The following is a 27,466-nucleotide window of genomic DNA, read 5'->3' as shown; positions in this document are numbered from 1 at the left end:
GTGTTATTGAGGGAATAAATGTTTCTAATTCAAAGAATTGTACGGAGTCAGTGCGTATCATGCTGAAGATTCTAGGGTGACCACAGCCACATGTAAAGCGAGGCACGACTCGTGCTTTTGTCACTAAGATTTTATCGTTGTTTTTTCAGCAAAACACGAGATTAGGAATTTTCGGAACGATGTTTAAGATGTTAACTAAGCATTTTTAACGTCCTAAAATTACTTTTCGTTAATAATAATAAGGTCCAAACATAGAGTCGGGGTAAGTCTGAATATCCTAAAAACGTGAAATTAAGTCGGGTTAAGCCCGAAAGTCCTAAACTTTGTGCCTAATGCACTTGATTACACATGAAAAGATAAAGAAAAATGTCTCTAAATTCCAATGAATTGATCTCCTCCATCGAACGGACCTGGTGGAGGAAAGTAGGTGAATCCATCTTAATGTTAACACGACTGAAATCAAGTTGAATCCATCTTCAATAGAAGTCAGGATGTAACAACGCACGATTGTGGAATCGATCTTCAGTAATTAGGGTTCAGAATCATCGACTATGATGTATTATATGATCTGTTTGTTGGAACCATCACACGATTAGGGTTTTGTTGAAACATGGTAACTCGAGGGAAGGATGCGACGTATGCCCAGATCTTAGGAAAGAAATTATAACCCTATAGTTAGGAGTTCTCTAGTTCTCTCTTGGTACTTTCCATATATGTTTGTGTGTGTGTGTGTGTGTGTATACCTTGTCTCTCATGTCCCTCCGCTTTCTAGGCTGGTGGCTGACATGTCGTGTTATAATTGCTAGGACGTTTGGCATCCGCAAAACTTACTAGGGCCTTTAGATTCTGCATTAAATGTCAAAATCTTATATATCTTGTTAGGGTTTCTATTTTGCTTCGCTTCTTTTTTTTTTCTCGTTTACAACTTTCTAAGCTTCCTTTTAATATCTATGTGTTTTTTCTTCCTTCTTTATGGCTTCATCCACTAAAATAAGCAACGCGTACAACGGTGCTCAGATCAACAACTTCGACAAGCACAAAGTATTTCTAAAGTGGTCACTGAATCTCGAAGATAGCTATACGATGCACCACAATTTGTATGTTGATTTCTTTACTTCTATGCATTTTCATCCTCCCTCGACTTGTTTGAACCTTTTTTTAATACCATACATATCACTTTTCTCAGGTGCATAGAGTTTATGTAAGGTTTACGAAATTATTGTTGATGCCATAACTCTAATTCCACCTTGCTCTACTTTTGGTCCTTAAATAAGTTTACTTATAAAAACAAATGATATTCTTTTGACAAGAGCCAACACACCTCTTGGAATGCTTCTTTTTACTTCATCCAGGATTGACAGAGGAAAAAGGGTTAACGACGAATCAACCGTTTGTTAGTGCTTCAAGTGCTGATATGATCAGATAAGGAGTTAGTATTCCTTTGGTTACCTTTAGATTTCCATATCAATCCCCATGTGACGTCTCACCGTGTATGAAGTGAAATGTTAAGAATAATTTTTCATTGAAAGTATAAGCTTGAGTAGGAAATTGAAAATATCGTCAGCTATACCGTATTTTTGTTATCTAAGTTACAAATTATGTTGCATTCTCGTTAATTCTATTTGTGATTAACGTAAAACAATAATAAAATTAAGTACAAACACAAATTTTAAGAGAAATGATTTAGAAATATATATATATATATATATATATATATATATATATATATATATATAACTTTACAAGTTACATCGATACCACTAGCCACGTGCCCGTTTAGTAACAAACAATAAATATACATACATGAAAATAAATAAATAACAAAACAAGTAAGAATATTTTTAATTAGATTTTTCCTAATCATCATATCATCATCATCACTTTCCTCAAATTGTCTCTCAGGTTTTCAAAACCATTGAATCAAACAGATCGTTGAATCAATAGGTTTGTCGTCGTTGTTATGCTGTGTTAATTGATAACGGGGTCGTCAATGAAATTAGCGGTGTGTTTAATGTTTATGAGGATGTTGTTTACTATGTAAAATAAGATTCTACCTTGTTATTCAATATAAAAAAATGTAAGAGATTACAAGTGGAATTTATAAAACTTGAAGCAACATCAACATATGAGCTCCATTCAACATAGGAGCTCCATTGGGCAGTGTAATCACACAAATATGGTGTTCAACTTGAGAAATAACGTGATAACTATTGATGAACAAATTAATTTTGATTAAATATATATTAATCATATACTAATTTATATTACATATACGTAATATGTAAAATTATATTACATATATGTATTATGTAAATAAAATGTTACCTTGTTGATCCACACCAACAAATTACAGTGGTATACCATTAAAATTGACAGAATTCGAATCAAAATCATGAAAGGAACTCAGTTAGGCACTCCAATCAAACAATTTATGGTTTATCATTAATAAGCAACCGTTAAACACCAAATTGTTGAGTTACAATGTCAATTTTGCTTAAAGAACTTTCAGAAAAACAACACCTAATCGATTTAACGTTAAAATGGTTGTAAACTAGTCAAACAAACATGAATCGGTAAAAGATAACAATTCAATCAGGATTACCAAAATTTCTATGTTAACACGACTGAAATCATGTTGAATCCATCTTCAATAGAAGACGAGATGTAACAATGCACGAGTATGGAATTGATCTTCAGTAATTAGGGTTCAGAATAATCAACTATGATTATTTTATGATATGTTTATTGAAACCATCACACGATTAAGATTTGAAACAGGTAAGGATGCGACGTATGTCCAGATCTTAGAAAAGCAATTTTACATTTATAACCCTATTGTTAGGAGTTCTCTAATTCTCACCCAAACATGGAGTTATCTTTTGATCTTTCCTCTCTCTCTCTCTCTCTATATATATATATATAGTGTGAGGATCCTAAGAGAACCATTTTGGATCACAAAAAAACCATTCAAAAAAATATTAAAAAACAAAAAAAAACAACAAATTTAAAAAAGTAGAAAAAACCAAAACGTTTATCTAGCATCCCGGTTTCATAAAAATTCTCAATTTTGCTAAATCAAACATATATGTATATTATCATTTAGGGGGTGTTTGTTTTTTCTTCAAACATCTTCAAGGAGCTAATGTCTGCAGGCGCGCAGACATTACCCTTGAAGACTGTTTGTTTTTTTTCTTAAAACAGATCTGAAGTTATCTTCTTTCATCTTAAAAGAAAAGCAAGGAAATCTTGCTTAAAACATCTTCACAAAAAAACCCTACTCTTCTCCCTTTGCAGCCACCCTCTCATCCACTGCTCCTACCACCGTCCGCCAACACCACCACCCACCGTACGCCGCCACCACCACCCCCGTACCCCGCCGCCACCGTCCACCACCATCCACCGCCACCACCACCACCACCGTCCACCACCCACCATCCATCACCACCACCGTCCACCACCCACCATCCATCACCACCACCGTCCGCCACCACCACCACCATCCATCACCGCCACCACCACCATCCATCACCCACCACCACCACCATCCATCACCGCCACCACCACCACCATCCATCACCGCCACCACCACCGTCCACCACCCACCATCCATCACCACCACCGTCCACCACCCACCATCCATCACCACCACCGTCCGCCACCACCACCACCATCCATCACCACCACCGTCCACCACCCACCATCCATCACCACCACCATCCATCACCACCACCACCATCCATCACCGCCACCACCACCATCCATCACCCACCACCACCACCATCCATCACCACCACCGTCCACCACCAACCAAAACCATCCATCACCACCACCCATTGTCCACCACCACCATCCACCGCCACTACCCACCGTCCGCCGCCACTACCACCATCCACCACCACCACCTTCCACCACCCACCAAAACCAAATCGGCATGGCAAGCAAAGACTAAAAACTAGATGTAACTTGAATAAATGACTTCTATCTTGTGAGATAAGTTTGACAGTTATGCAGACAGTATCAGCTTATAAAAACAAACAGTCTTATATTTTCAGCTTGCAGATCTTCAGACCACATCTTCAGTTGCAGACATGAAAACAGATGAAATCAGCTTGCAGACAGTTTATGTCTGCAAAAACAAACAGCACCTTAATTGCCTGTTATATAATATACATATATGTATGTTATCATGTATCTTAATTGTACATATGTTTATTAAAATAACATGTATATATACATATATGTATATACATGTTAATAAGTATTATACATATATGTATAATTTAGAAAATCGAGATTTTGTATGAAACCAGGGTGCTAGATAAACGTTTTGGTTTTTTACTTTTTTTTATTTCGCATTTTATAAATTTTTATATTTTTTTTCTTGAATGACTTTTTTGTAATCCAAAATGGTCCTCACACGATCTTAATCCTACACACACACACACACACACACACACATATATATATGAAATAAAAAACGTAAAAAATCAAAACGTTTATCTAAATTAGTGCTTCAAGTGTTAATACAATCAGGCAAGACGGTGTGTGTGTGTGGGTGGGTGGGTGTGTGTACATTGTCTCTCATATCCCTCGGCTTTCAGGGCTGGTGGCTGACATGTCGTGTTATGATTGCTAGGATGCTTAGCATCCGCGGAACTTTCTAGGGCCTTTGATTTCTGCATTAAATGTCAAAATCTTATGTAAGTTTTTAGGGTTTCTATTTTGCTTCTCTTTTTTTTTTCTCGTTTACAACTTTCTAAACTTCCTTTTGATATCATTGTGTTTTTTCTTCCTTCTTTATGGCTTCATCCTCTAAAAATGAGCAACGCATACAATGGTTCTAAGACCGACAACTTCGACAAGCACAAAGTATTTCTAAGGTGGTTAAAGGACTTACGATGAGGATTCCTTGTATGATTACATGATCCGACTTGAGTGGAGGCTGAAATATCTCGAAGATGTTCATATGACGCACCACAATAAATATGTTGATTTCTTTACTTCTACGCACTTTCATCTTCCCATTAGTTGTTTGAACCATTTTCAATACCATAAAATTCGCATTTCTTAGGTGCACCCATAGCGTTTATGTAAGGTTTACCATTATGAATTTGTTGCTAATGTTTCAATAAGTTTACTTAAAAGGAAAAATGATACTTTTGATTGACGCCGGCGACACTCTTGTAACGCTTCTTGCTACTTCCTATGAAATTAATAACTGAAAAGGATCGACGACGAATCAATCGCTTGTTAGTGCTTCAAGTGTTAATACAATCAGGCAAGACGGTGGTGTTCCTTTAGGCAAGACGGTGGTGTTCCTTTGGGCACCTTTAGATCCCCGTATTTTTGTTATCTAAGTTATAAATTGTGTTCGTTTTTAATTAAATTTAGTTACGTCCTCATTAATCTGTTTTGGGATTAACACAAACAGTAATAATATTAATATAATAAATACAATTATTACTTTTAAGAAAATGGACGTAGAATTAGAAATATATAAAAACTTTACAAGTAACAATCGAGACCACTAGCCACATGCCCATTTGGTAACAAACAAACAATAATAAATATAGATACATACATGAAGATAAAATAACAATAACAAGAAATAACATTTTGATTAGATTTTTCCAAATCATCGTCACTCTCGTGAAATAGGCATCGTTGAATCAATAGGCTTGTGGTTGTGTTAATTGATAATAATGGGGTCGTCAATGAAATTAGCGTTGTGTTTCATGTTCATGAGGCTGCTGTTTACATCCTCACCGGCCTTCGCATGCCTTCATCAAACTCAAACTCAAATGCATCCGTTCCTTCTCGATCTAAAGCTTCAGTGCCCTACCGCTATCGCTTCTTCTCCGCCCATACAGGTAACAATATTATTATTATTATAGGTTAGGGCATTTGATTTTATTCAATTGTATTTTTTTCAAATTTTTAATTTTAGGTTTTTAGGTCATTAACTTTAATTTGGGGAAAATCATAAAGAGAGAGAATCGTTCGTTCAACATGCCTGTGAAACTTAACCATTAAGAAGTGGAAGTCCAGTGCTGTAGAAATCCCTAGGTGCTACTGCGATATTCAAATATACATACATATATCTACCTAATTTTATATATATATATATAAATCTTCAATTTTGATCAATCTTGACCAATTAGCGACTATAATTTTGACTATTTTATAAATCGGGGATTAATCGGATTGGAATTTAAATATAATTTTTCTAGTATACGTATATATACCGAATTTTATATATAAAATGTTCAGTTTTGACCAATTAGCGATTGATCGGTTGCTAGTCAGTGGAATACTGACTAGTATTAAATCGTGGACTAATCGGCGCCTATACGGGATTTTTACAACATTGGGTGTATGTAAACAGCCTCATTAAGAGCCTACCAAACAGCCCCTTACACTTTGCATCAAGTTCCTGTTTTAATGATCAAATTGAATTGAAGTTGCTCCTGAATCTCATTATAGAATTATTCATATGAGCTAGGGTTGTAAACGAACCGAACGTTCGGCAAGCTATTTGGCTGGATGTTACTTTATGTATTTTCGTTTTATAAATGAACGGACATGAATAAGGATTGTTGTTTGATAAACTAAATGAACAAACACGGACAAAGGCCTTATCTGTTCAATTGTGTTCGTGGAAGTTCGATAAGATGTTTGTTTATGTGTGTTAATGCTGTTTGTTCATTAATGGTTTTTTTTTTTGAATGGCTTATCTAATCTTATCATATAAATAATAATAACTATAAAATAAAAATATATTATGTGATTAGTTTATAAGAAAAATAACATATGAATATGAATGTTCAAAAAAACACCAACACAAACTTGGTAGCCGGACGGAACCGTTGACACTAACCATTCTCGGTCAGCCAAGTCAAATAGAATATTGTTTGTGTCACTGAACCACTCACGATTCACAAACAAGTTCATTTCCTTAATGAATGAACACAAACAAGAAATTTCGTTCACTTAGGTGTTCATGAACTATTCGCTTGTCCGATAAAATCTTAATGGACGGACATGAATACGGCCTTGTTTGGTTAGCTTTGGTTCAGTTCGGTTCGTTTACAACCCTAATATAAACTATGGATTTAGATTCAAATTAGCAAGAAAACAATAGGATGAGCTGTATATTTAATGTCAAATACACTTCTTTAATATTAGTTGATTTTGTTATTGATCATTTTTCGGGTGCAGATTGATGGGGAGTTACTTAATTATATGTTGAGATCGTCTAAACCAAACACATATACAGTTATATTATTCTATGCTTCGTGGTGCCCGTTTTCCAAGATTATGCAGCCCAAATTTGATGCTCTTGCATTAATGTATCCACAAATGAAGCATGTAAAGATTGAACAATCTTCAAACCTACCAATGTAAGTTATTGCATTAAATCAGTTTCTATAAACATCTGTTCATTAACGGTTACCGCTAGCGTGTAAATGAACTGGACGAACACGAACGGAGTTCAAAAATTGAATGTTTTTCCAAGATGTTGCAGCCCAAATTTATATTCGTTAAACGAACGGGGTTTTCTAGTTTGTGTTTGTTCACTAATAAAATGAATGTGTTCATGTTTGTTAAGAAATGAACATGTTCATGTTCGTTCATTAAGTCTAAACGAACAGACATAGTGAACATAAATCAACGGACTTAACTGAGCTAAAACCAAATAACTGTAAATGTGAACAACATGTTGGGTCTAAAACTTAACTGCTATTCTGCTAAAGACTTAATTGTAGTGGGCCTAAAAAGTTTACATGAATATATTAACAAACATAAGTGAACGAACTTAAACAAACGTAAACTAACAAACACAAACAATTGTAAACAAACTTACATAAATGCATTTAAAACGAATGTTCATGAACATAAATGAACAAATGAGACATGTTTTTATGCTCGTTCGTTTATTAAATAAACGAACTTCCCGTCGAACGATTCACTAAATGCTCGGTTTGTCTACTGTTCTATAAATCGGTCAAGTGGGTGTAACGAATTTAGAGTTGTCCAAAGTCTATTTTTTATGCGTGCAAATTCTTAAAATTTTTTACTTAAAGATTCAATTTTTTTTGATATAGTATTGATTTCAATTATCATTAATTCATTACTTGTGTTATAATAAATAGACAAAAAAATGTTTTGAGGTCAGCTTTCCATTTTGTCCTTTTGAGGTAAACTCAACCCGCTCATCTTGCCACGTCAGCTTAAGCGGTTCGTGTAATTTGTGCAGTGTTTTCTCTATGCATGGAATTCACCGTGTCCCGTCAATTGTAATAGCAAACAAAACAGATCGTGTTCATTATCATGGTCCAAAAGATTTGAACTCCCTTTCAGAGTTCTATCAAACAACTACAGGTAACATTTTTAAATATTCAGTTTCAGCAACTATTTTTGTCTTGTTGTTTTTAGAAGTAGAGGTGTAAATGAGCTGAACCAAGCTCGGCTTGTTTAACTTACGACAGTACGAGCTGTTTTTTAGCTCTATTTCTAAAGCTTGAGCTTTGTTTGCGAGTAGTTTTTCAAGCTTGAGCTAGGCTCAGGCTTAGTTCGTTTTTTATTTCTGAATTAATTTATATACATAATACATCTGTAATTATTCTTTATTAGTATTTTAATTTTTTATTAATACACAACATAATGTATATTATATAGTTATTTTTTCATAACTTTATATATAATAATCGTTATTATAGAAAGCATATAATTTTTCATAACTTTAGATATAGAAATAATAGGGTGTGTGTTGGCTTGTGAGCTCGTGAATTATTTTTATAACAATTATTATCACATACGAGCTCGTGAATTATTTTAATTCTACTTTTTGCATATAACATATATTTTTATCATAACTTTATATATAATAACAATTATTATAAAAGTATATATATTTATCATATTAAAAAAATTATATAAATAATAGGCTCGCGAGTCAGCTTGAGCTCGATGAAAAGTGAAGCTCAAGCATGGGCTCATTATTTAAAGAAGCTTATGTTTAGGCTCGAGACTAGGCTCGAGCTTGGCTCGTTTCAGGCTCTATTTAGTATTTCCATAGCTCGAGCTTGCCTTGGGATTAATTAGTTTATAATTAGTCTTTATGTGAAAAGATAGAATACAATAATTGCTTAACGTACATTAGGTACAAGAATACTTATATTCATGAAATCGATCAATGAAATCGCATCACAAGATCTCTAAATCGTCAATACATATCCAATTAATCATTGGTTCACCGAAATAAACAATTTTGGATCATTAATTGATCAATGTGTTTACTTTTCTTCACGAAAACCGTTTTGAGCGTTTTAGTATTTTGGCTGAGCGTTTTAGTTTTTTGGCTGAGCGTTTTAGTGTTTTGGCTGAGCGTTTTAGTTTTTTTGCCTTTCGAGCGTTTTGTTTTTGCCATTGAGCGTGATTCGCGTACCTATTGTACGTTAAGCAATTATTGTACAGTAACCTCACCCTAGTCTTTATATATCTTTAATTATAATTCTTATATATAAAGAATCAATATTATTTAGTTATTTTTGTCATTGCTCTATATGTGATAATAATTGTTATAAAAGTATATATTTGATTATTCAAATATATAAAAATATATATTTGATTGTTTTATATTATTATTATATTTTATTATAAATTGTATAAAATAAAAAATAATTGGCTCGTTTTGCCTCCCAAGCCAGCTCAAGCTCGGTAACAAGTGAAGCTTGGGCTTAAATTTGGCTTGTTTATTATATATTATTAACTAGTTTTTATCCCCCGTATTACGGGTGTTGTTTTATATTATTTGTTTATAATATTTATGTATTTTTTGAATTTTTATCTTTTTTTATTGTATGAAAGTTAATAATATACTTATGGTTTGATGATAAATTGTTTCACAAATAAATGAGATGTTATAACCCGGTTTAAAAGCTATATGGGTTTGATGAGGCCAAAGACCCGTTTATTTTTTTTTTACTACAAATTGTTTTTTTAATTATAAATAATATATATCTTTTTTGAATAAATCATATATTAATTTTTAGTATATCCCTACTTTATAGGATTATTATATCAAATATTTGGTGAGATTAGTTTTTAATCTAATGAGATGTTATAACCCGTTTAAGAAATATATGGGTTTGATAAGACCCATACCCGTGAATTCGGGTCAAATGCATGAGAAGCCTCCATTTAAAAATTAAGCAAATCTGATGACTCCAAAAAAGGGGGGAACGACCACATCACGACACCTAGGATTTTTGGGTTTTCGTTTATATATATTATATTATAGATATAGATTTATATACATTTAAAATTAATTTTTATGTATATTTTAATTCCAGTTTTTATATACAACATAATGTAAATTGTTTAGTTATTTATGTCATAACTTTATATATAGTAATAATAGTAATTCTTATAAAAATACGTATTATAAATTATAAGCTCGTTTAGGCTCGCGGCCAGGTCGTGTTGGTTTAATTAACAAGCTTATTTTTGGGCTCGAGATTGGGATCGATGTTTAAGCTCGGCTAGTCCCTATCTTGAAGTTATCATTCTAATATTTTATGATTCTTAAATCCCTACGTTTTTAGGACTCAAGTATGCAATGAACATCACGGAAGATGATGATCAATGGTATTCTTCTTCTGATGAAAACACCTCCCAAGCTCTTCACTCATGGAAGGATGAACCCTATCTAGTCTTTTCATTATTATTCGTATCATTAAAGGTGGTGTTATTGTTATGTCCCGACATTGTATCCAATGTGGTAGCTTTGTGGGTTACATACATTCCGAGGTTGAATCTAGCCATCTTTGGGGAGTCAAGACAGCTTTTGACTCACGCGCTTCACTTGTTTAACGTGAAGTCTGTATTTGGTAAGTTTACCATTAGCAAAAGTAGGAACTTTCATCACGGTGCACGAGGTGCGCGTGTTTTAGCGTCGTCTTTGGCGTCGGTGTCGTTGGGAGAGTCATCTTCTGCAAGGGAATGAAGGTGGTGAGTATAGTGGTTGATTTGTAGGGTATAAGTGCGCACAATGATAAAGATTTGCTTTGTCACTTTTATAAAAGTTTGAATGAGGTGAACAAGTTGTGTGTAATATATGATGTGTTTCTTCTTATGTGTTTTTTTAATGATCTAAAATGAATTTAGTTCAAAATTAGAAAATTAAGATGGGAGTTAGATTTGGAATTGAAATTTGTTAAATGAATTGGAAATTGTCAAAGGGAGTAGATTAGATATTATGGTGCATTTGGTTTGACCAAATTATAATATCCGGTTTGGACCACTAACCCATAAGCCAAATAATCATATCCGGTTTGGACCATTGTAGACAAGTGACAACACATTCCAACATGTCCTTGCTGTTTATTCTCTCTTTCTAAAATAATATTCCCCTTTGTGTTGTTAAGTGTGGGTTGTTTCTTAACATAGTACATAGAAAGCACATGTCAATCTCAACAATTAATCTTATTAGAAAAATAACTATGGCTAGTTAAAGGGTTAATATTAGAAACATTAACACCAGTAGTTCAGAGATCATGGTGACAACCAACACCTAAAAATTATTAATACCAACACCCTTACCAATGACAGACAAAAAAATTTGTGAACACTAAACATCGACTAATGTTTCTCATCCGGTGGCATCCGCCCCTCCAGTATAGCCCCGGTTTTTAGTATTTCTAGATAAAAAAAATTGTCTAAAACTTACACTAAATCTCTTAATTATTTGAATGTTAATGGTACGATAGGTTAATTGATTATTTGAATGACATATTTCATTATTTGAATTGAAACTCAGGAAGATTAAACTTATCTAAATAGTTTCTTAGGATCATGTATTAACTCTTGATTATATGTACCAACTCAAATCGACTGAAAATCATAAATCGAGTGATAGATAGTCGAATGCCTAAATTTCCAACACCATGGAAAACATTTATGTGTTTGCCAATGTAAATAACTCACCTTGCATCAACTCATAGGTATCCATTAAGAGTTTATGCTAAAAAGAACATCTCAGAGATCAAAACAGTATTCACATTTACAATGTTTATTCTAGAAGTGTAAAGGTCAGCACAACTTCCTACTTGTAACAATGTGGAACGAATCACTACAATTGCCTCACAAAATAAGGTAATGATTTATCTCTATAACGTCTCACTAATCAAGGTAGAGATTACCTCTAAATTGTCTCACTAATATGGTGTTGGTCACCACTCAATCTTCTCACTATTCTAGCCTTCTGGGTAGTGATCACACGTCAATCTTCTCACTAATCTTCATAGTGATCACCTCTCTCATGTCACAAATCTATCTGGTGATCACTTATACCAGTCTTCCTGGTGTTGGTAGGGATTATCACTCACCAATACAAAATTTGCTTCGATATAGATATTATAATGGCCTCACAAACAATACTCTCTTGCTAATAGATGATCTTTAATTTTGGATGATCCGTGTTTTTTTAGCTTTTCTGACTTTAAAGTCTAGGTTTAGTTTCCAAGAGCTTCTCAAATATGGGAAAAAGACTAGTATAAACAATCATAACGCTTCTTTTATATTTCATAGAAACATCCAAACGATTTACAATGAAGTGGCAGGTAAGCGGGCAACTTCAAAGTATACCCAAGGTTCGACCGTGGACCCGTAACAACAGTCGATTTCCTCATATATTTTTACTTTTATTTTTCAAGTATTCGATTTTACTAGGATTGACATCTTAGAAAGCACTTAAGCTACCACTTATTTGGGAAGTACTTTCAAACATTTTTGGGAGAGCCGACTTTGAGGAGGGGGGGGGTTTCATGGAGAGCGACGACTCCAACCCCGATCAACTCGGTAGACCCGAAAAAAATATGTATTTTTAATGTTTAAACTCAATTGCACAATTCATTTAAGTCAGTTTTTACTTAAGGCTCAATTTTTTAAAATTAATTGTTTAAACCCAATAAAAATGTCATTTTAATTTTTAAACTTAATTGCTAATATGTATTGTTAATGTTTTAACTTAATTGTTTAATCCCAATAAAAATATCATTTTACTTTTGACTTAATTTTTTTTCTTGTAGCATTTGACCTAAAAACTTTTTTCGATTGTCATGAACAAGCCTTCTTGGGCATGGGTGGATTTGTGCCAAAAATCCAAAACTCAACCAAATGGTGAAATCTTGTATCAATATGCGTACGTTGAGTTTAAGACATCGCAACCATGTTGTGCAGCATTCTTCCAACATCTTTTCGTACATCCATTTTATAAAAGATATCTTTTTTTATAAAAGGTTTGAATTAAACACAAATAAAATTAACGTGCTAATTGTGCGAATTAAGTAAAGTAATTACATAATTACTCTATGATGTAATTACATACTTACCATACGTGTATATACTATTACTCTACCTGATTATCACAATTAGCACGTTAATTTCATTTGTACGTAAATTTTCCTCCTTTTATAAGTTTTATAATAAATCTAAACATATTAAATTTGTTTATAAGAGTTCTATTTTTATAAAATCTTTTAATTTTATAAAGTCACGTGGTCAACAGCTAAATGCACTTTGCAACCCTCATTTCAAATTTAAGCCACCTGCAAACCTCAGTTTAAGCCCAACCATCATTTCTAATTTCACCATTTGCATGCATGTTACTGCCGCTTAATCTCTTGTACTAAATCGTTGTTTTCTTGAAATATACAGCTTTGATGTTGTAAGTCTTGTGGGTTTAATGTGAAATAATGTTCAAACATTACACGAATGGGTCAACGACATCCCTAATTTAAATCGTACTTCATTGTTAATGTCACATAAGTTGAACCAAATGATGATTGCAGATGTTCAAACATTACACGGATGGGTTAACGACATCCTTAATTTAAACCGTAGTTCATTGTTGATGTCACATAAGTTGAACAAATGATGATTGTAAACATGTTATGATGTTTACTAATATTGATTAACATACAAAATTAACATAAATGGTGTTTGTATGAAAAAAAGGGAAATAGGAAAAAAAATAACAGAAATATAAATTAGTGGAATAATGAAAGAAAGTAAAATAAGGGGAAAATATATGGAAAAATTACCAAAATAAATATGTTTGACCAAGAATTTATCAAAATAGACATACATATTTTAGCTTATATCTCTCTAATCATTGGTTTTTTGACAAATAAACAACTGACACGTCATCGAAGCCGGCTAAGCCTTAGCCGCCACTTTATGGGCACGGAATTTTATGAAAAGTAAACGGTTCCCACCTTTAGCCAATAAAAATTCGACATGTGTCAAAGGCGGCTAAACTTAGCCTACATCTTTTGTTATTTAGCCGGCATTTTTGACTCTTAGCCGGCTTCAGGATACGTGTCTATTTAGTTAGCCGGCTCCAAATATTCCTTCTTAGCCGGCTCCAACTCGGTTTGTAGGTTAAGGCTTCACTTAGCCGCCTTCTTTTTTCATTTAGCCGTCTAATTTTAGCCGCCAAAATTGAATATTTTACCAAACTTACCAACTCTATTAAATATTTAGCCGGCTTCACTTAGCCTTCTTAGCCGGTGTAAATTTAGCCCCCAAAATTAAATATTTTTACCTACTCAATTAATTATTTAGCCAGCTTCGCTTAGCCGTCAATTTTGTTTCTCCTAGTCGGCATGTTTTAGCAATCAGAAATAAATACATTTACCTACCCAAATTTAATTTTTCACCAATCATTTATATAAAACTATACAACCATATTCACTACATCTTATAAAACCATCTTCACCATCTCAAACTTTTTTACTTTCTTATCGCAAGATCTTCATTTTTTTTAAAAAATATGTTTGTTAACGTCGTCGTTTATAGTGGTGGGAATTGGCATGTTGTTGATCGGGTTGTTGAATACCACTACTATAAATGACGACGTTAACAAATATATTTTTTTTAAAAATGAGGATCTTGTGATAAGAAAGTAAAAAAAGTTTGAGATGGTTTTATAAGATGTAGTGAATATGGTTGTATAGTTTCATAAAAATAGTTGGTGAAAAATTAAATTTGGTTAGGTAATGTATTTATTTCTGATTGCTAAAACATGCCGGCTAGGAGAAAAAAAATTGACGGCTAAGCGAAGCCAGCTAAATAATTAATTGAGTAGGTAAAAATATTTAATTTTGGGGGCTAAATTTACACCGGCTAAGAAGAATGCTAAGTGAAGCCGGCTAAAAGTATAATAGAGTTGGTAAGTTTGGTAAAATATTCAATTTTGGCGGCTAAAATTAGACGGCTAAATGAAAAAAAGAAGGCGGCTAAGTGAAGCCTTAGCCTACAAGCCGAGTTGGAGCTGGCTAAGAAGGAATATTTGGAGCCGGCTAACTAAATAGACACGTATCCTGAAGCCGGCTAAGAGTCAAAGATGCCGGCTAAATAACCATAGATGTAGGCTAAGTTTAGCCGCCTTTGACACGTGTCGAATTTTTATTGGCTAAAGGCGGGACCCGTTTACTTTTCATAAAATTCTGTGCCCATAAAGTGGCGGCTAAGCTTAGCCGACTTCAGTGACGTGTCAATTGTTTATTGGTCAAAAAACCAATAATTAGATAACTGTAGCCTAAATAGGCATGTCTAATTGGAGAGATGTAGTCAAAAAACCAAAATATATATAGATGAATAAAAAAATGATGGATGAAAAAAAAAGGAGAAATTAAAGTAAAAAAAATGTAAAAGACGAAAAGCGAACATCATTTTAGGAACGTTGGTTTGCCTATTCAACACACCATGTTTAAATGCTAGTTAATCACATCATCTCTTTAGTGAGCTGGGATCTTGTTTACTCTTCAATTTAAATGCTAGTTAATCACACCATCTCTTTAGTGGGCTGGGATCTTGTTTACTCTTCAATATTCGATATCATGCTTTAATAGCAATGATATTAGTGCTCTAGTATCATATTCAACTCTGAACTTTTATACCTGTCAAGTACACAAACTCCGTTGGGCATCAAGTTTACTTATCAATTTCTTAACAATTACCCGTGAAGACCCTCAAGTACATTTCTTACTATTTAATATCTATCTAGTTTTATTAAACAAAGAAAATAGAAATATAATAACAAAAAAGTTAGTGATTTACTATATTATTCTATTACCAAGGACAAAGCAAAATAAAAGCAAACAGAGAATGTTTATTGAAGAAGCGTGTATCGACTTACTTGTATACGATCAACGTTCCTCGGGTACGAGTGTGCTATATCACCGATGGTTTTCCGAGATACGAGTTCTTCCACCTACAAAACGAACAGCACCGTGAGCTTACCCCTCAGAAAGGGACAGAGGGGTCCTCTTTGGGGTAACCCTCCGGTGTGAGAATCAGGTATTGTAGGAGAAGATAATCAGGATGTAAAAATGAGTAAAGGACTTAGAATATATTTTTTTGCCTGCCTTTGCACTGTTGAGGTGGTGTGGTATTTATAGTATTAGGGTTTCCAATGATTGGGTTCAGACCCAATTAGGGTCTTTTTGGCCTCCTCCTATTGCTTCGCGCCACGTGTACTTAGGACACCTGGTGCTTTTTCATTGATTATTCTCTGACTAAGGTATTTCACCTGACCCATGTGCCATCACGTGGTGGCACATGGGCTTTGCTGAGTTGTCCACCCTTCATTGGCAGCTGTCAACATCAGCACATTCTTTATTCCTTAAAAGATACCTTCTGGAAGGTTGCCTGATGAGTACAATCATGGTTGTCCTTATCCTGATTTGGATTAGGCTATTGTCTCATTTGTTGTGTGTCGCTTACGCGCGGCCTTTATGCGCCTATCCCGGGGATGCGCAAGGTCTTCTCTTTATTCTCACAGATGTTTCATGCGCTTGCGCGTATGTGATATGCGCCACGCGCAGATGTTTCATGCGCTTGCGCATAGGTTTTGGCTTTGTGTCTTCATGACATCTTGATTTCAAGCCTCTTGTCTATATCTTGTGGGTTGACCCGCCCCGCTCGATGTTAAGGCGGGTGCATACCCCTTCAAGCCCCCCCAGTCTAATGTGTGTCTTGTCTCGCGCGAGCGAGGTAAGATAGATATTAGACTTAATAGTTTGCTTTTTCAACAAGGCTTGTTTTTTCTTTTTCTTTTCTTGTACGCGCGTTGCGCAAAATTCCATCCCTTTGGTTAAAACGAATCGTCAATGCACGTGGTTGGTTGGTGTTGACATGCATCAGAGATAGAGACGTTATGTGTCAGACCTTTTTTGTGCTCGAGGTGCTACAGTGGCTTTTCACGTCTCCTCATGCAGTGTCAGGAACACGTGTCGCGCTTATGTTGGCCTACGCCTGCGAGTGGGGGCACGTGAGCGTAGATCTGATTATTACTTGTTTCTCTCTCTCTCCCCTGGGCCTATAAAACCAAACCTTTTGAACGGTTTTTTCTTCATCTCCACTGTCATTTTCAGAGCTTTTGCCTATCATTTACATTCCGATTAAGAGCTTTCGTCTTCGTCCCTGAATTCCGTGCTTAAAGTAACCATATTGTTCGATTCGCAATTGTATGTCTGATAACCCAGACACCACAATTTCCCCTAGTAAAGGCCGTGTAAAATCAGTGGTTATGTCTACTTTGAAGAAAACCGGCAAGGGTATTCGGGTTGCCGAGGCTTCGTCGGAGGAGGGGGGAAAGAATAAAACGGCGAAAAGATGGGACGAGATCCCCTGCAAGTTGAAACAGCCTGAGCTTGATAGTCTCATTGCTTCTCAGGTTTTCTCCCTGAGTATGGTTGTCTGCTCCCGGCGGCCGGTCAGATGGCGGCGGATCCTCCCGCCGGCTATATCTCTTTATATTCTCACTTTTTCACCAGCTGTAATCTTCGTCTTCCGATGACGAGGTTTATAGGTGCGCTCCTCCAATTTTACGGGATTCATATATCTCAAGTCCATCCCTGTGGATTAGTGCGCATGACTCATTTTGAGTTCATGTGCAAAGCTCAGCGCGAGGAGCCCACCCCTCGGCGCTTTCAATTTTTTTATAAGCCGAAAATCCATGATTCTTGGTTCTCATTCACACCGCGCAGTCAGAAGGTTAAGTGATGCACTGTTACCTTCAAAAGCCTTCATGACTGGGCTGAAAAATTCTTTTATATCAAGGCTGGTGTTATTCCCATTCGTATGACCATGCGCGCGATTACTTCCGCGCCCGCGGATGATGACGTTCTTAAGAATCCATCTGGCGCGTGGGTTAAAAAATTAACTGCTGAACCATCCCCCGCCAAGAATATTTGCGAGGAAGCGTTGGTGGGGGTTGGTATGAGCAAGAGGTGGACTGACAGCGAGACTGAGCCTGTCATCCATGTTGATGGCTCAGGTGGGTTGTTTGTTCATTGCATTAATTTTGCGCGACTATAATTCGTTTTGCTGATATCACTTGTCTTGTTTTATGCAGAAAGCAAGGAATACATCCACGCCGCCTATGACGAGCATACAGAAGGTGGCTCTGTCACCCTGAACGCTGGGGAAGTTGCTTTCCATGATCGCTTCGATGATATGTTCATCCCTGTCGACTTATAATTTTACTTTGACAGCGATGCGCCTGGTAAGCCCTTGTATTTGTGTTTAGGCCCTTAGAATACCAAATTTGGTTTTAACATTTCTGTTGCGCATATTGTAGATGCGCTCGCTAATTATGGGTTGGAGCCTGTGGAAGAGGAAGGGGAGGAGGAAGAAGCTGAAGCGCAAAAACTCAAGCGCAAGGCTAAAGGCAAAACTGGCGCAGGGGCCAGTAAAAAACAGAAAAAAGATGATGCCTCTGTTGCCCAGAATCTTCCTCCTACTCAAGTGAAGGGACTTGAGATAACCAAGGGTTTTACTTCCAAGTTTTCCTCGTCTTCTTTGCCTCAAGGTGTGGGAAATCCTCCAGTCCACACGAGGTATGGTGCTGCCACCTCATCTCTGCGCGCGGCAGACAAGGGAAGCGGTGCTGCGCCTGCTGTTTCGTCTTCTCCAACAGGTATACTTTGTTTATATTTTGTGGTTTTATGAGCGTGATTCCGATAGAGTTATTAATGAAGCTTTGTTCACTCAAATGTTTGTAGAGCCGGCAACGTTGGTGGCTCAACCTCAGGCGCAGCAAGGTGCCAAGGCTATGCCGAAAATTGTTTTGAAGTCCTCTGTTTTGCCCTCAAAAAGGGGGAAAATAAACTTCATGGCGATGCTTAATTCGCGGACTGCGGTGCGCCAAGGCATTTATTGCGCTTTGATTGTCTGATTTTTTCCTTTAGTTCAAGTCATGAATCATTTCTCCTTGTTGGTTTTTTCATAGGAATTATAGCTGGCACACAAGCTGCTGGTGGCACTGCTAGCGCTGGCGCCGTTAGTTCTGCTCCTGCTCCAACAAGTACTGAATCTCCCCTCATTGGGATCACTAAGGAGCAGGAGACTATATTTCGCGCTACTCTAACAGCGTCAAGACCTCCCTCACCTCCTCCTGCGCGCAGCCCTCCTTGCGAGACTATTTTTTATTCTTCCAAGTCGCAGGGTAAGAGACCTGTTATAGAGGATGACGAGGAGGTTAATTTTGAAAATTCTGATGGTGGCTGCGTAAGCCCTATAGCGCCACGAGATTTCGTGGCGCAGCCTTTTTCTCATGGGGCAGGCAGGAGCTCATCAGCTGGCGCTAATCTTTCTGCCGGTTCTCCTCAGGTATAAGTTTATTTTGCTCCGCTGTGCAGATTTCCAAATTAGTGTTTAGATAACTAAAACGTTTCTTTGCGTTGCTTTGTGTTTGTAGGGAGCCGATCACATATATCGCCCGAGCTGGAGTATCACTGAAGAGAGCTCATTCCAATCCTTGGGCGTATGTGAAGACTTTTGGGCTCACTCTGTTCCTCCAGCTGAAAGGAGGTTTCAAGAGGACCGCGCTCGCGTGGATTTGCTTAATGACCACCTTTTTGCTGGGTCTGCGTTTTTTGCTGGGTCCCACGGATGGCGCCAATGAAGAAGCGTGTATCGACTTACTTGTATACGATCAACGTTCTTCGGGTATGAGTGTGCTATATCACTGATGGTTTTCCGAGATACGAGTTCTTCCACCTACAAAACGAACAGTACCCCTCAGAAAGGGACAGAGGGGTCCTCTTTGGGGTAACCCTCCGGTGTGAGAATCAGGTATTGTAGGAGAAGATAATCAGGATGTAAAAATGAGTAAAGGACTTAGAATATATTTTCTTGCCTGCCTTTGCACTGTTGAGGTGGTGTGGTATTTATAGTATTAGGGTTTCCAATGATTGAGCTCAGACCCAATTAGGGCCTTTTTGGCCTCCTCCTATTGCTTCGCGCCACGTGTACTTAGGACACCTGGTGCTTTTTCATTGATTATTCTCTGACCAAGGTATTTCACCTGACCCATGTGCCATCACGTGTGGCACATGGGCTTTGCTGAGTTGTCCACCCTTCATTGGCAGCTGTCAACATCAGCACATTCTTTATTCCTTAAAAGATACCTTCTGGAAGGTTGCCTGATGAGTACAATCATGGTTGTCATTATCCTGATTTGGATTAGGCTATTGTCTCATTTGTTGTGTGTCGCTTACGCGCGGCCTTTATGCGCCTATCCCGGGGATGCGCAAGGTCTTCTCTTTATTCTCACAGATGTTTCACGCGCTTGCGCGTATGTGATATGCGCCACGCGCAGATGTTTCATGCGCTTGCGCATAGGTTTTGGCTTTGTGTCTTCATGACATCTTGATTTCAAGCCTCTTGTCTATATCTTGTGGGTTGACCCGCCCCGCTCGATGTTAAGGCGGGTACATACCTCTTCATTTATGAGTATTGTTCAAGTAAACCGTTGTATACGTTTTGGGTAATCGGGTTGAGTATCATATAATACTATGCCTATGAAATTTTTATAAATATTTTATAAATAATTTTCTTTTTTGGTTTCATGTCCGAGTACTTGATTCAAATTTTCCATTTGTCATCCCTATTAATGATCATATATCTAAATTTAGTATGGTTAATCTCTAATTCTCCAATTATATTCAATCTTCATTCTTGTGTGTGACATTTATCTTCGACTTGGTAGTTAACTGTTAATTGGCATGAAAAAAATTTTAGACCCGTTTATCCGATATATTAATAGATATCCATTTAGCAAAATATGATAGCATGAATTAGGGGTGTTCACGGTTCGGTTCGAAACCGTAAAACCGTCCAAACCGGTCATCGGTTCGGTTTCATGGTTGGTTTATTTTCTAAGTTTCGGTCGGTCGGTTTAAAAATTTTCAAATCGTAGCAAACGGTTTGGTTTACGGTTTATACCGAAAACCAACCGTATAAAACCGGATCGTATTGTATAATTTAATTATATTTAATTTCTTAAAATATCTTATATTATATATGAATATATTTGTTAAATTAGAACTAGTAATGTATATAATACATATTAACTGCATACTTGCTATAAAATAGAAAATGTGCTAAGCCAAAACGTTAACTTTTTGATGTTTTTTGGCATATTGAAGTTTGGTCACAAAGTTATTTTGATGTGTGTTTCGAACAACTTGTGTTTAAACTTAGACCGTGAACATATTGTGTGTAAACATGTTTGATATTTGCAAATTATTGACAACTTTACTATAAATATATCATATCTTATGTTGAACAATTTGTATAAAAACCCGAAAGGCCCAAACCGTGAAACCAAACCGGAACCAAACCGTTAGTAACGGTTTGGTTTGGTTCGGTTCAAAAGTTTTCCGGTTTGGTTATGGTTTGCAGAAACTAAAAACCGTTACTAACGGTTTGGTTCGCGGTTTGACTCAAAAACAGCGAAAACCGAACCGTAAACACCCCTAACATGAATTATTGGCCGGACCAAATAATCATAATCACCTTTTAACTGACTAATAACTATAAAGAAAAGAAGTCAAGCATACTAGATTAGACTATGAGCATAATACACACAATTCTCGTTTTTTATATTTGTAAACTTACTATTCATCCTTTTCTCTTTTTTTTTTCTATATTTTTAAATTGAAGTAAGAGAAAAAAAATGAGAAAAAAGTTATTATATAATTAACTAGGGATTTACCCGGCGTATTGCGCCGTTGCAGGTTGGTAAAACCCAAACATTGAGGCGGCAAGTCAACGAGAATTAGGTCGGTTTCGATTACATGCGTTATTGTGTCGAAACTAAAACAAAAAAGAATATGAAAATTGAGGTGGACCGATGGGGTGGCGTCGGTTGGTAAAACTTGATCGTTGTCGATCCCGGGCGACGAGGCGTGAAGTCTACGCAAATTTGATCAGTTTTCGGTATGTTCGTTACGGTGCCGGAACTAGTACAAAATGCGTGAGGCTACGCGAATTCGGTTGATTTTCGTCACGCTCGTTACGATGTTGGAACTAAAACAAAACAATAAAAACCATACAAAACAAATTTGGCATTTGCTAGTTTTTGTTACGTTTGTTACAAATTAGAACTATAACATAATGAAAAAAATATCCTCACCAATAAGGTGCCGCTGGACTCTTATTTATATTAACATGTGACACCAATAACTTAATTATGCACTTACAACACCAAAACTCTTATTTATATTAACATATTTAAACAAAAAAAACAAAATATAAATAAAAGAAACAGACGAAAAAAAAAACATGTTCAAGAAATCATGTCTCTACGTAACAAAAGAAGTCAAAAACCAAATGCCAATATTGTTTAATTCATAGTGCCTTGAAGCTGCCTCGAACCTGTATCAAACACCCATTAATTTCCTTTGCATTAAGGAACCTCACAACAATCAACACACCAAGATACCATATTTGATTAAACATTAAAATAATTTAAATAAAAACAAAACAAACTAAAAACAAAACAAAACAAATAAAATATTTAAAAAATTCTTTTGTGACACCAAATTTCTTAATTATACTATATATATAACTAGTTGAGGCCCGTGTATTACACGGGTAATTGTTGAAAATTTTAAACTTTGACCAATAAGTGAAATACAATCAACATATTGATAATATATTATTAATACAAATACAATTAAATTAAACTTACAGAAATTGCATAACTAAGATTACACAAATATGTTACAAATAGATAAAAACTTCTTTTTATATTACATTTGTGATTGTATTAGCAGGTATACATTGTTTATCAAAAATCAAAATCTTTAGTTCATGTTTGCTTGTAACTCTTAATAAAGTAACTTCTTAATAAAATAACATATAGGTCTGCTCATAACTCTTGATATAGCCATATATAATTGTTCGTGTGACAAAAAAAGGTTCTCCAAGTACATACGAACTTTAAATAAATGATAATATATATCCATGATACTAATAAAAAACTATTCATACACATAAATTATCATAGCTTTTAATCAATTAATATGATGTCATTTGAAAATTTATGCTCATGTTTATAAAAAAACCCAAGATTATCCCAAAAACCATATACCTAAACTTTGGTGATATAATCATCATTGGAATCTTTACAATTTGAAATTGATTGATCATGATAAATTTGTTGTCATTAATATTCTGTGTATGACAAATTTTTAATTGACTTTATATTTTACAATAAAAAATTGTATAATCAAGCAACATAAAAACTGAAAATTTAAATATAACAAAATAATTTGTTTATTTAATATGAATGTAAATAATAGTGATTATTTTGAGTTAGAAGAATATTAAAACATTTAAAGTTGTATAAAGTGAAGGTAGTGATTCTTATTTATAATCGTTGAAAGTAGGGCTATCACTTTTACCCGTAACATGAAACCCAACCCAAGAAAACCCGTACCTGAACCCCAATTAACCCGACCCGAGAACCTCGAACCCAAGAAAATACTAACTCAAACCTGAACCGAAGTAATTCCGGTTGGTTCTTGGGTCTGAATTCTAGGTTTCGTGTCAACCTGAAAACTTTTAGTTTTATAATCATATGCATTTTTAGGTATTAAAGGCTAAGCCTTAGCCGCTAACGTTATAGGATTTAGTCTAAGTCGATTGTTCTCATTCCACATACTATGAATCGAATGTTTATTGTTTATTATTTTGAATATAATCCATAATAAAAACTTTAATTAACACTACAAAATTCACTAATCGTCTATTGTCAATTCATATGAAGAATACTTATTATATGTAATAATTGATTTAGTTGAAATAAACCAATAATTTTAATGACATATATTGAAATGACTTAAAAGATAAGGACCATATATGAAAATTGGTTGAAAAAAAGGTGAGAAGGGCTATCGCATTAACAGGTGGCAAAATTGGTAGGCTTTTATTAGAAGAGGTAAATTAATAACTGAGAGATAAGATTTAGAAGGTTTTAAAGCACATGCAAATTTACAAATAAAAACGATTTTGACCTAAATTATAGTATGAGAATGGAGAATTCATAGTAAATGCAATTTGTTGATGAATCCACATGTACACTCCCATATGCCATTTCTAATAGGCAACCTCGGGTGATTTGTTCAAAGCTAAAACACACTTTAGGTGCGCGCTCAATCTTTGTAAGGGGGTGTCCAATGTGACACAATGGCGCCACTTAAGAATACCACCCTATCCGTAAGATGTTTGGTGAAAAATTATAAAAAAAAATAGAAATCTATGTGATCTCGCAAACGGTAAGCTTTTTTCAAATAATTAACCAAAAAAGAAAATATGGATTAGGACTATGACGATTGACTGCTAGTTTGAAAACCAATTAATACTCCAAGGAATATGAACAGCCAATTTAAAATCTCAGTTGGGACATAAAACCGAATACAGATAGATGAACATGTTCCGGTCATCTTCACAATTTCGGCCGCTAACATTGTGGTCAATGTTGACCAGAAAGTCAACGTTGAGTGTTCAAAATCCTAAAGCTTCCAACATTCTTCCTGTATATTTCATTTGTTCCTTAAATGACCAACCACATGGGGATTGATGACATGGCACTTTTAGATTGATTCATTTGCCATATCTATTCTCTAGATGATTATTCAACCCACTTTGACTTTGCTAATTTTGCTTTCAAATTCACTTAACAATCCGATGACCCAAGAACTGCTTGTCCATTTTACAAAAATAATACTCCCTCCGTTACATTATAAGTGTCCTAGTTTGATTTTTCAAGTCTTTCTTGTTTAACTTTGACCGACAATATTTTTGTATGTGCTATATAATACTTGATGTAAAATATATGAATGGATTGGGTTTTAAATGTATTTTACATTGATATAATTTTCATCAAGTATTATATAACACGAACAAAAATATTTACGTTCAAGGTTGCAAAAGAAAGACTTGAAAAGTCAAACTAGGACACTTGTAATGGGACGGAAGTAGTAATAAGTCATGTTTTCTTAATATTCTTATTCTCATTTTATTTGAAGATACCCTGCAGTCACCGAAAGTATTATTTTCTCCTAGTTCTATAATAGTGTATTATATAATATATACATACTATTTAATTGACATAAAAATCATTTAGTTACCTTCAAGTTCAACTACCAAATCAGAGTCAAATGGGGAGCTTAGCCGGTGCTGTCAGAATTTCAATGTCAAAAGTTTTGAACAAAGATCAATTTCATAAGTTTTTCTTTTTTTTTTCCTTAATTTTTTTCTAAACAACAAGAGTTTTGCTATAAGCCATGATTAACCTGAATACTAAACCTTATCTTCAAGGTAAGATGAACGACAAATGCATAATAAACGTTAGCAATTAACACACGCGTGTTCTTCTCATTCCAATCTTACATTCATAAAATAACTGAAAATTGTTCTTTCTACATGGGGTGATTAATAAAGCATATCCAATACAAACTGAAAAAAAATAAAATCATCTTAAAATTTGAGAATTTCCATACCATTATAAGCAGTAAGTTCCGGGCTTATCAAGCAGAAGTAGTGTTTCCATATAAGGATGCACATATGATGAATGAATATATTCATTAATCCCAAGGCTACTGATGCGTTTTGAGCACTGAGCAGGGTTCATAAACAGCAAGTGGTTCACGTTGAGATCCTATAATCTCAATTATAGGTTCACCCATCTTCCTAAATCCAACTTGTGATGCGTATGGTATGTTACAATTACTGGTGAATAGCTTTGTAAATGATTTTGGAAAACCGTCCTCCATCATCCATACGTGAGAAACATCATTATTGGTATTGGCCCCCATACCACATTCAAGCACTACAAGAGACTCCCTCAGCTTAAAAATTGACAATCTATGTCTTGACTCGTGTGCTAAACTACCTGGAAGGTTTACTTCACTAAATTCTTCACTTGTCAAATCAAATGAAATAATAAGATTAGGATGATAAAATTCGTCACCCCCATTGCTAGCAAGCCAATAAAGAAACCCATCTATATGTACCGAACACATATTTAAATGCATCGATTTACGAGGAGGACTGTTATGCGGACTTCTCCAAGCCCCCGTCCAAGTAAAAACCTCAACTTCCCAAGGAATGTACGTTACATTTCCGATTCCCAACCACCTTTGGGTCTTAATCTTGACAATCTTAAGGACAGTCGTCTCGCGGCCAACCCCAAAACCTAAAACAGTTTCACAACCAACCCGAAAACCTGAAACATTAGGCACAACAACAGGAACAACTCTTCTGACACAAGGATTCCAAAGAACAACCAGGTCATTTCGATGATTACATAACAAACAAAGCAAGCCGCAACAGCTGCCAATTATCATAGAGCATTCGAACATGTTATCTGGAATTGCTAGAGTAACTTTCTGTTGCGGGAAGGTATCATCATCAACAACTGAAACATATTTTTGCTGGTGAAATAGAGTTGTGTAGCTTAATAGTAGGTGTTGCTGTTGGCGGCTGTAGCCAGCAATAAAACCCGAGTTGTCGATCAGAGACTTCCATACTTTAGAGACGGACCGGAACCGAATCAACGATTTCACAGGAAGCGTTTTGATGATTATGACTTGGATGTCGAAAGGTAGGTAATCTGACATTATATATACTATTGTTCCCCCTAAAAGAAACTGTAAAATGGGTTAATCTTGACCATCAAAAGTATTCATCTTTTAATCCTAGTCCTTCTAGATTAAAACTCCCACCATCACCAATCAATCAAGCAGAGCCAAATATTTTCTAGGGATCCTGAACTCGGTCATCAATTTCATATCAAGTTTGAATTAGTATGCAGCTCCATATCGTATCGATTTCATATCAAGCAGAGCCGAATTGACGATGTTTGATTTTGCTACTGATTTGAGTTCAATATATTTTATTGCAATATTGCATGAACGGAGGAATTGGAAAGCAACACAAACCAACCACGATATGAAACTTACTTTTTGTTGGTTTTGATTTTGAATTTCACAATTACTTGTAGGCCAGCAATGTTGTTTCAGAAATTTATTTTTCTCCAGTTGATCCTCCGATTTCTTCAATTCCGTCATCATTGGATGTTTCTCTCAAGGTGCTTGTGTCAGTT

At 35.4% G+C, this 27,466-nt stretch overlaps 1 protein-coding gene across 1 annotated transcript; it reads left to right on the top strand.

Moving 5' to 3' along the window:
* Positions 1-1,900: 1,900 nt before the first annotated feature.
* LOC143589376 (5'-adenylylsulfate reductase-like 5) lies at positions 1,901-11,137 on the top strand. The gene is made up of 5 exons (XM_077070152.1): positions 1,901-1,944; positions 5,677-5,870; positions 7,219-7,400; positions 8,258-8,382; positions 10,608-11,137. The coding sequence occupies exons 2-5, from the start codon at positions 5,703-5,705 to the stop codon at positions 11,006-11,008; spliced, it is 876 nt and encodes a 291-aa protein (XP_076926267.1). The 5' UTR covers positions 1,901-1,944; positions 5,677-5,702; the 3' UTR covers positions 11,009-11,137.
* The last annotated feature ends 16,329 nt before the right edge of the window (positions 11,138-27,466 follow it).

Source organism: Bidens hawaiensis, unplaced genomic scaffold (genome assembly GCF_021521415.1).
Source record: "Bidens hawaiensis isolate Kalapana, Puna unplaced genomic scaffold, B.hawaiensis_p1.1 tig00037431_1, whole genome shotgun sequence".
NCBI lineage: Eukaryota > Viridiplantae > Streptophyta > Magnoliopsida > Asterales > Asteraceae > Bidens > Bidens hawaiensis.
The sequence above is the reverse complement of the archived record's forward strand: the minus strand, read 5'-3'. Positions and strand labels throughout refer to the sequence as shown.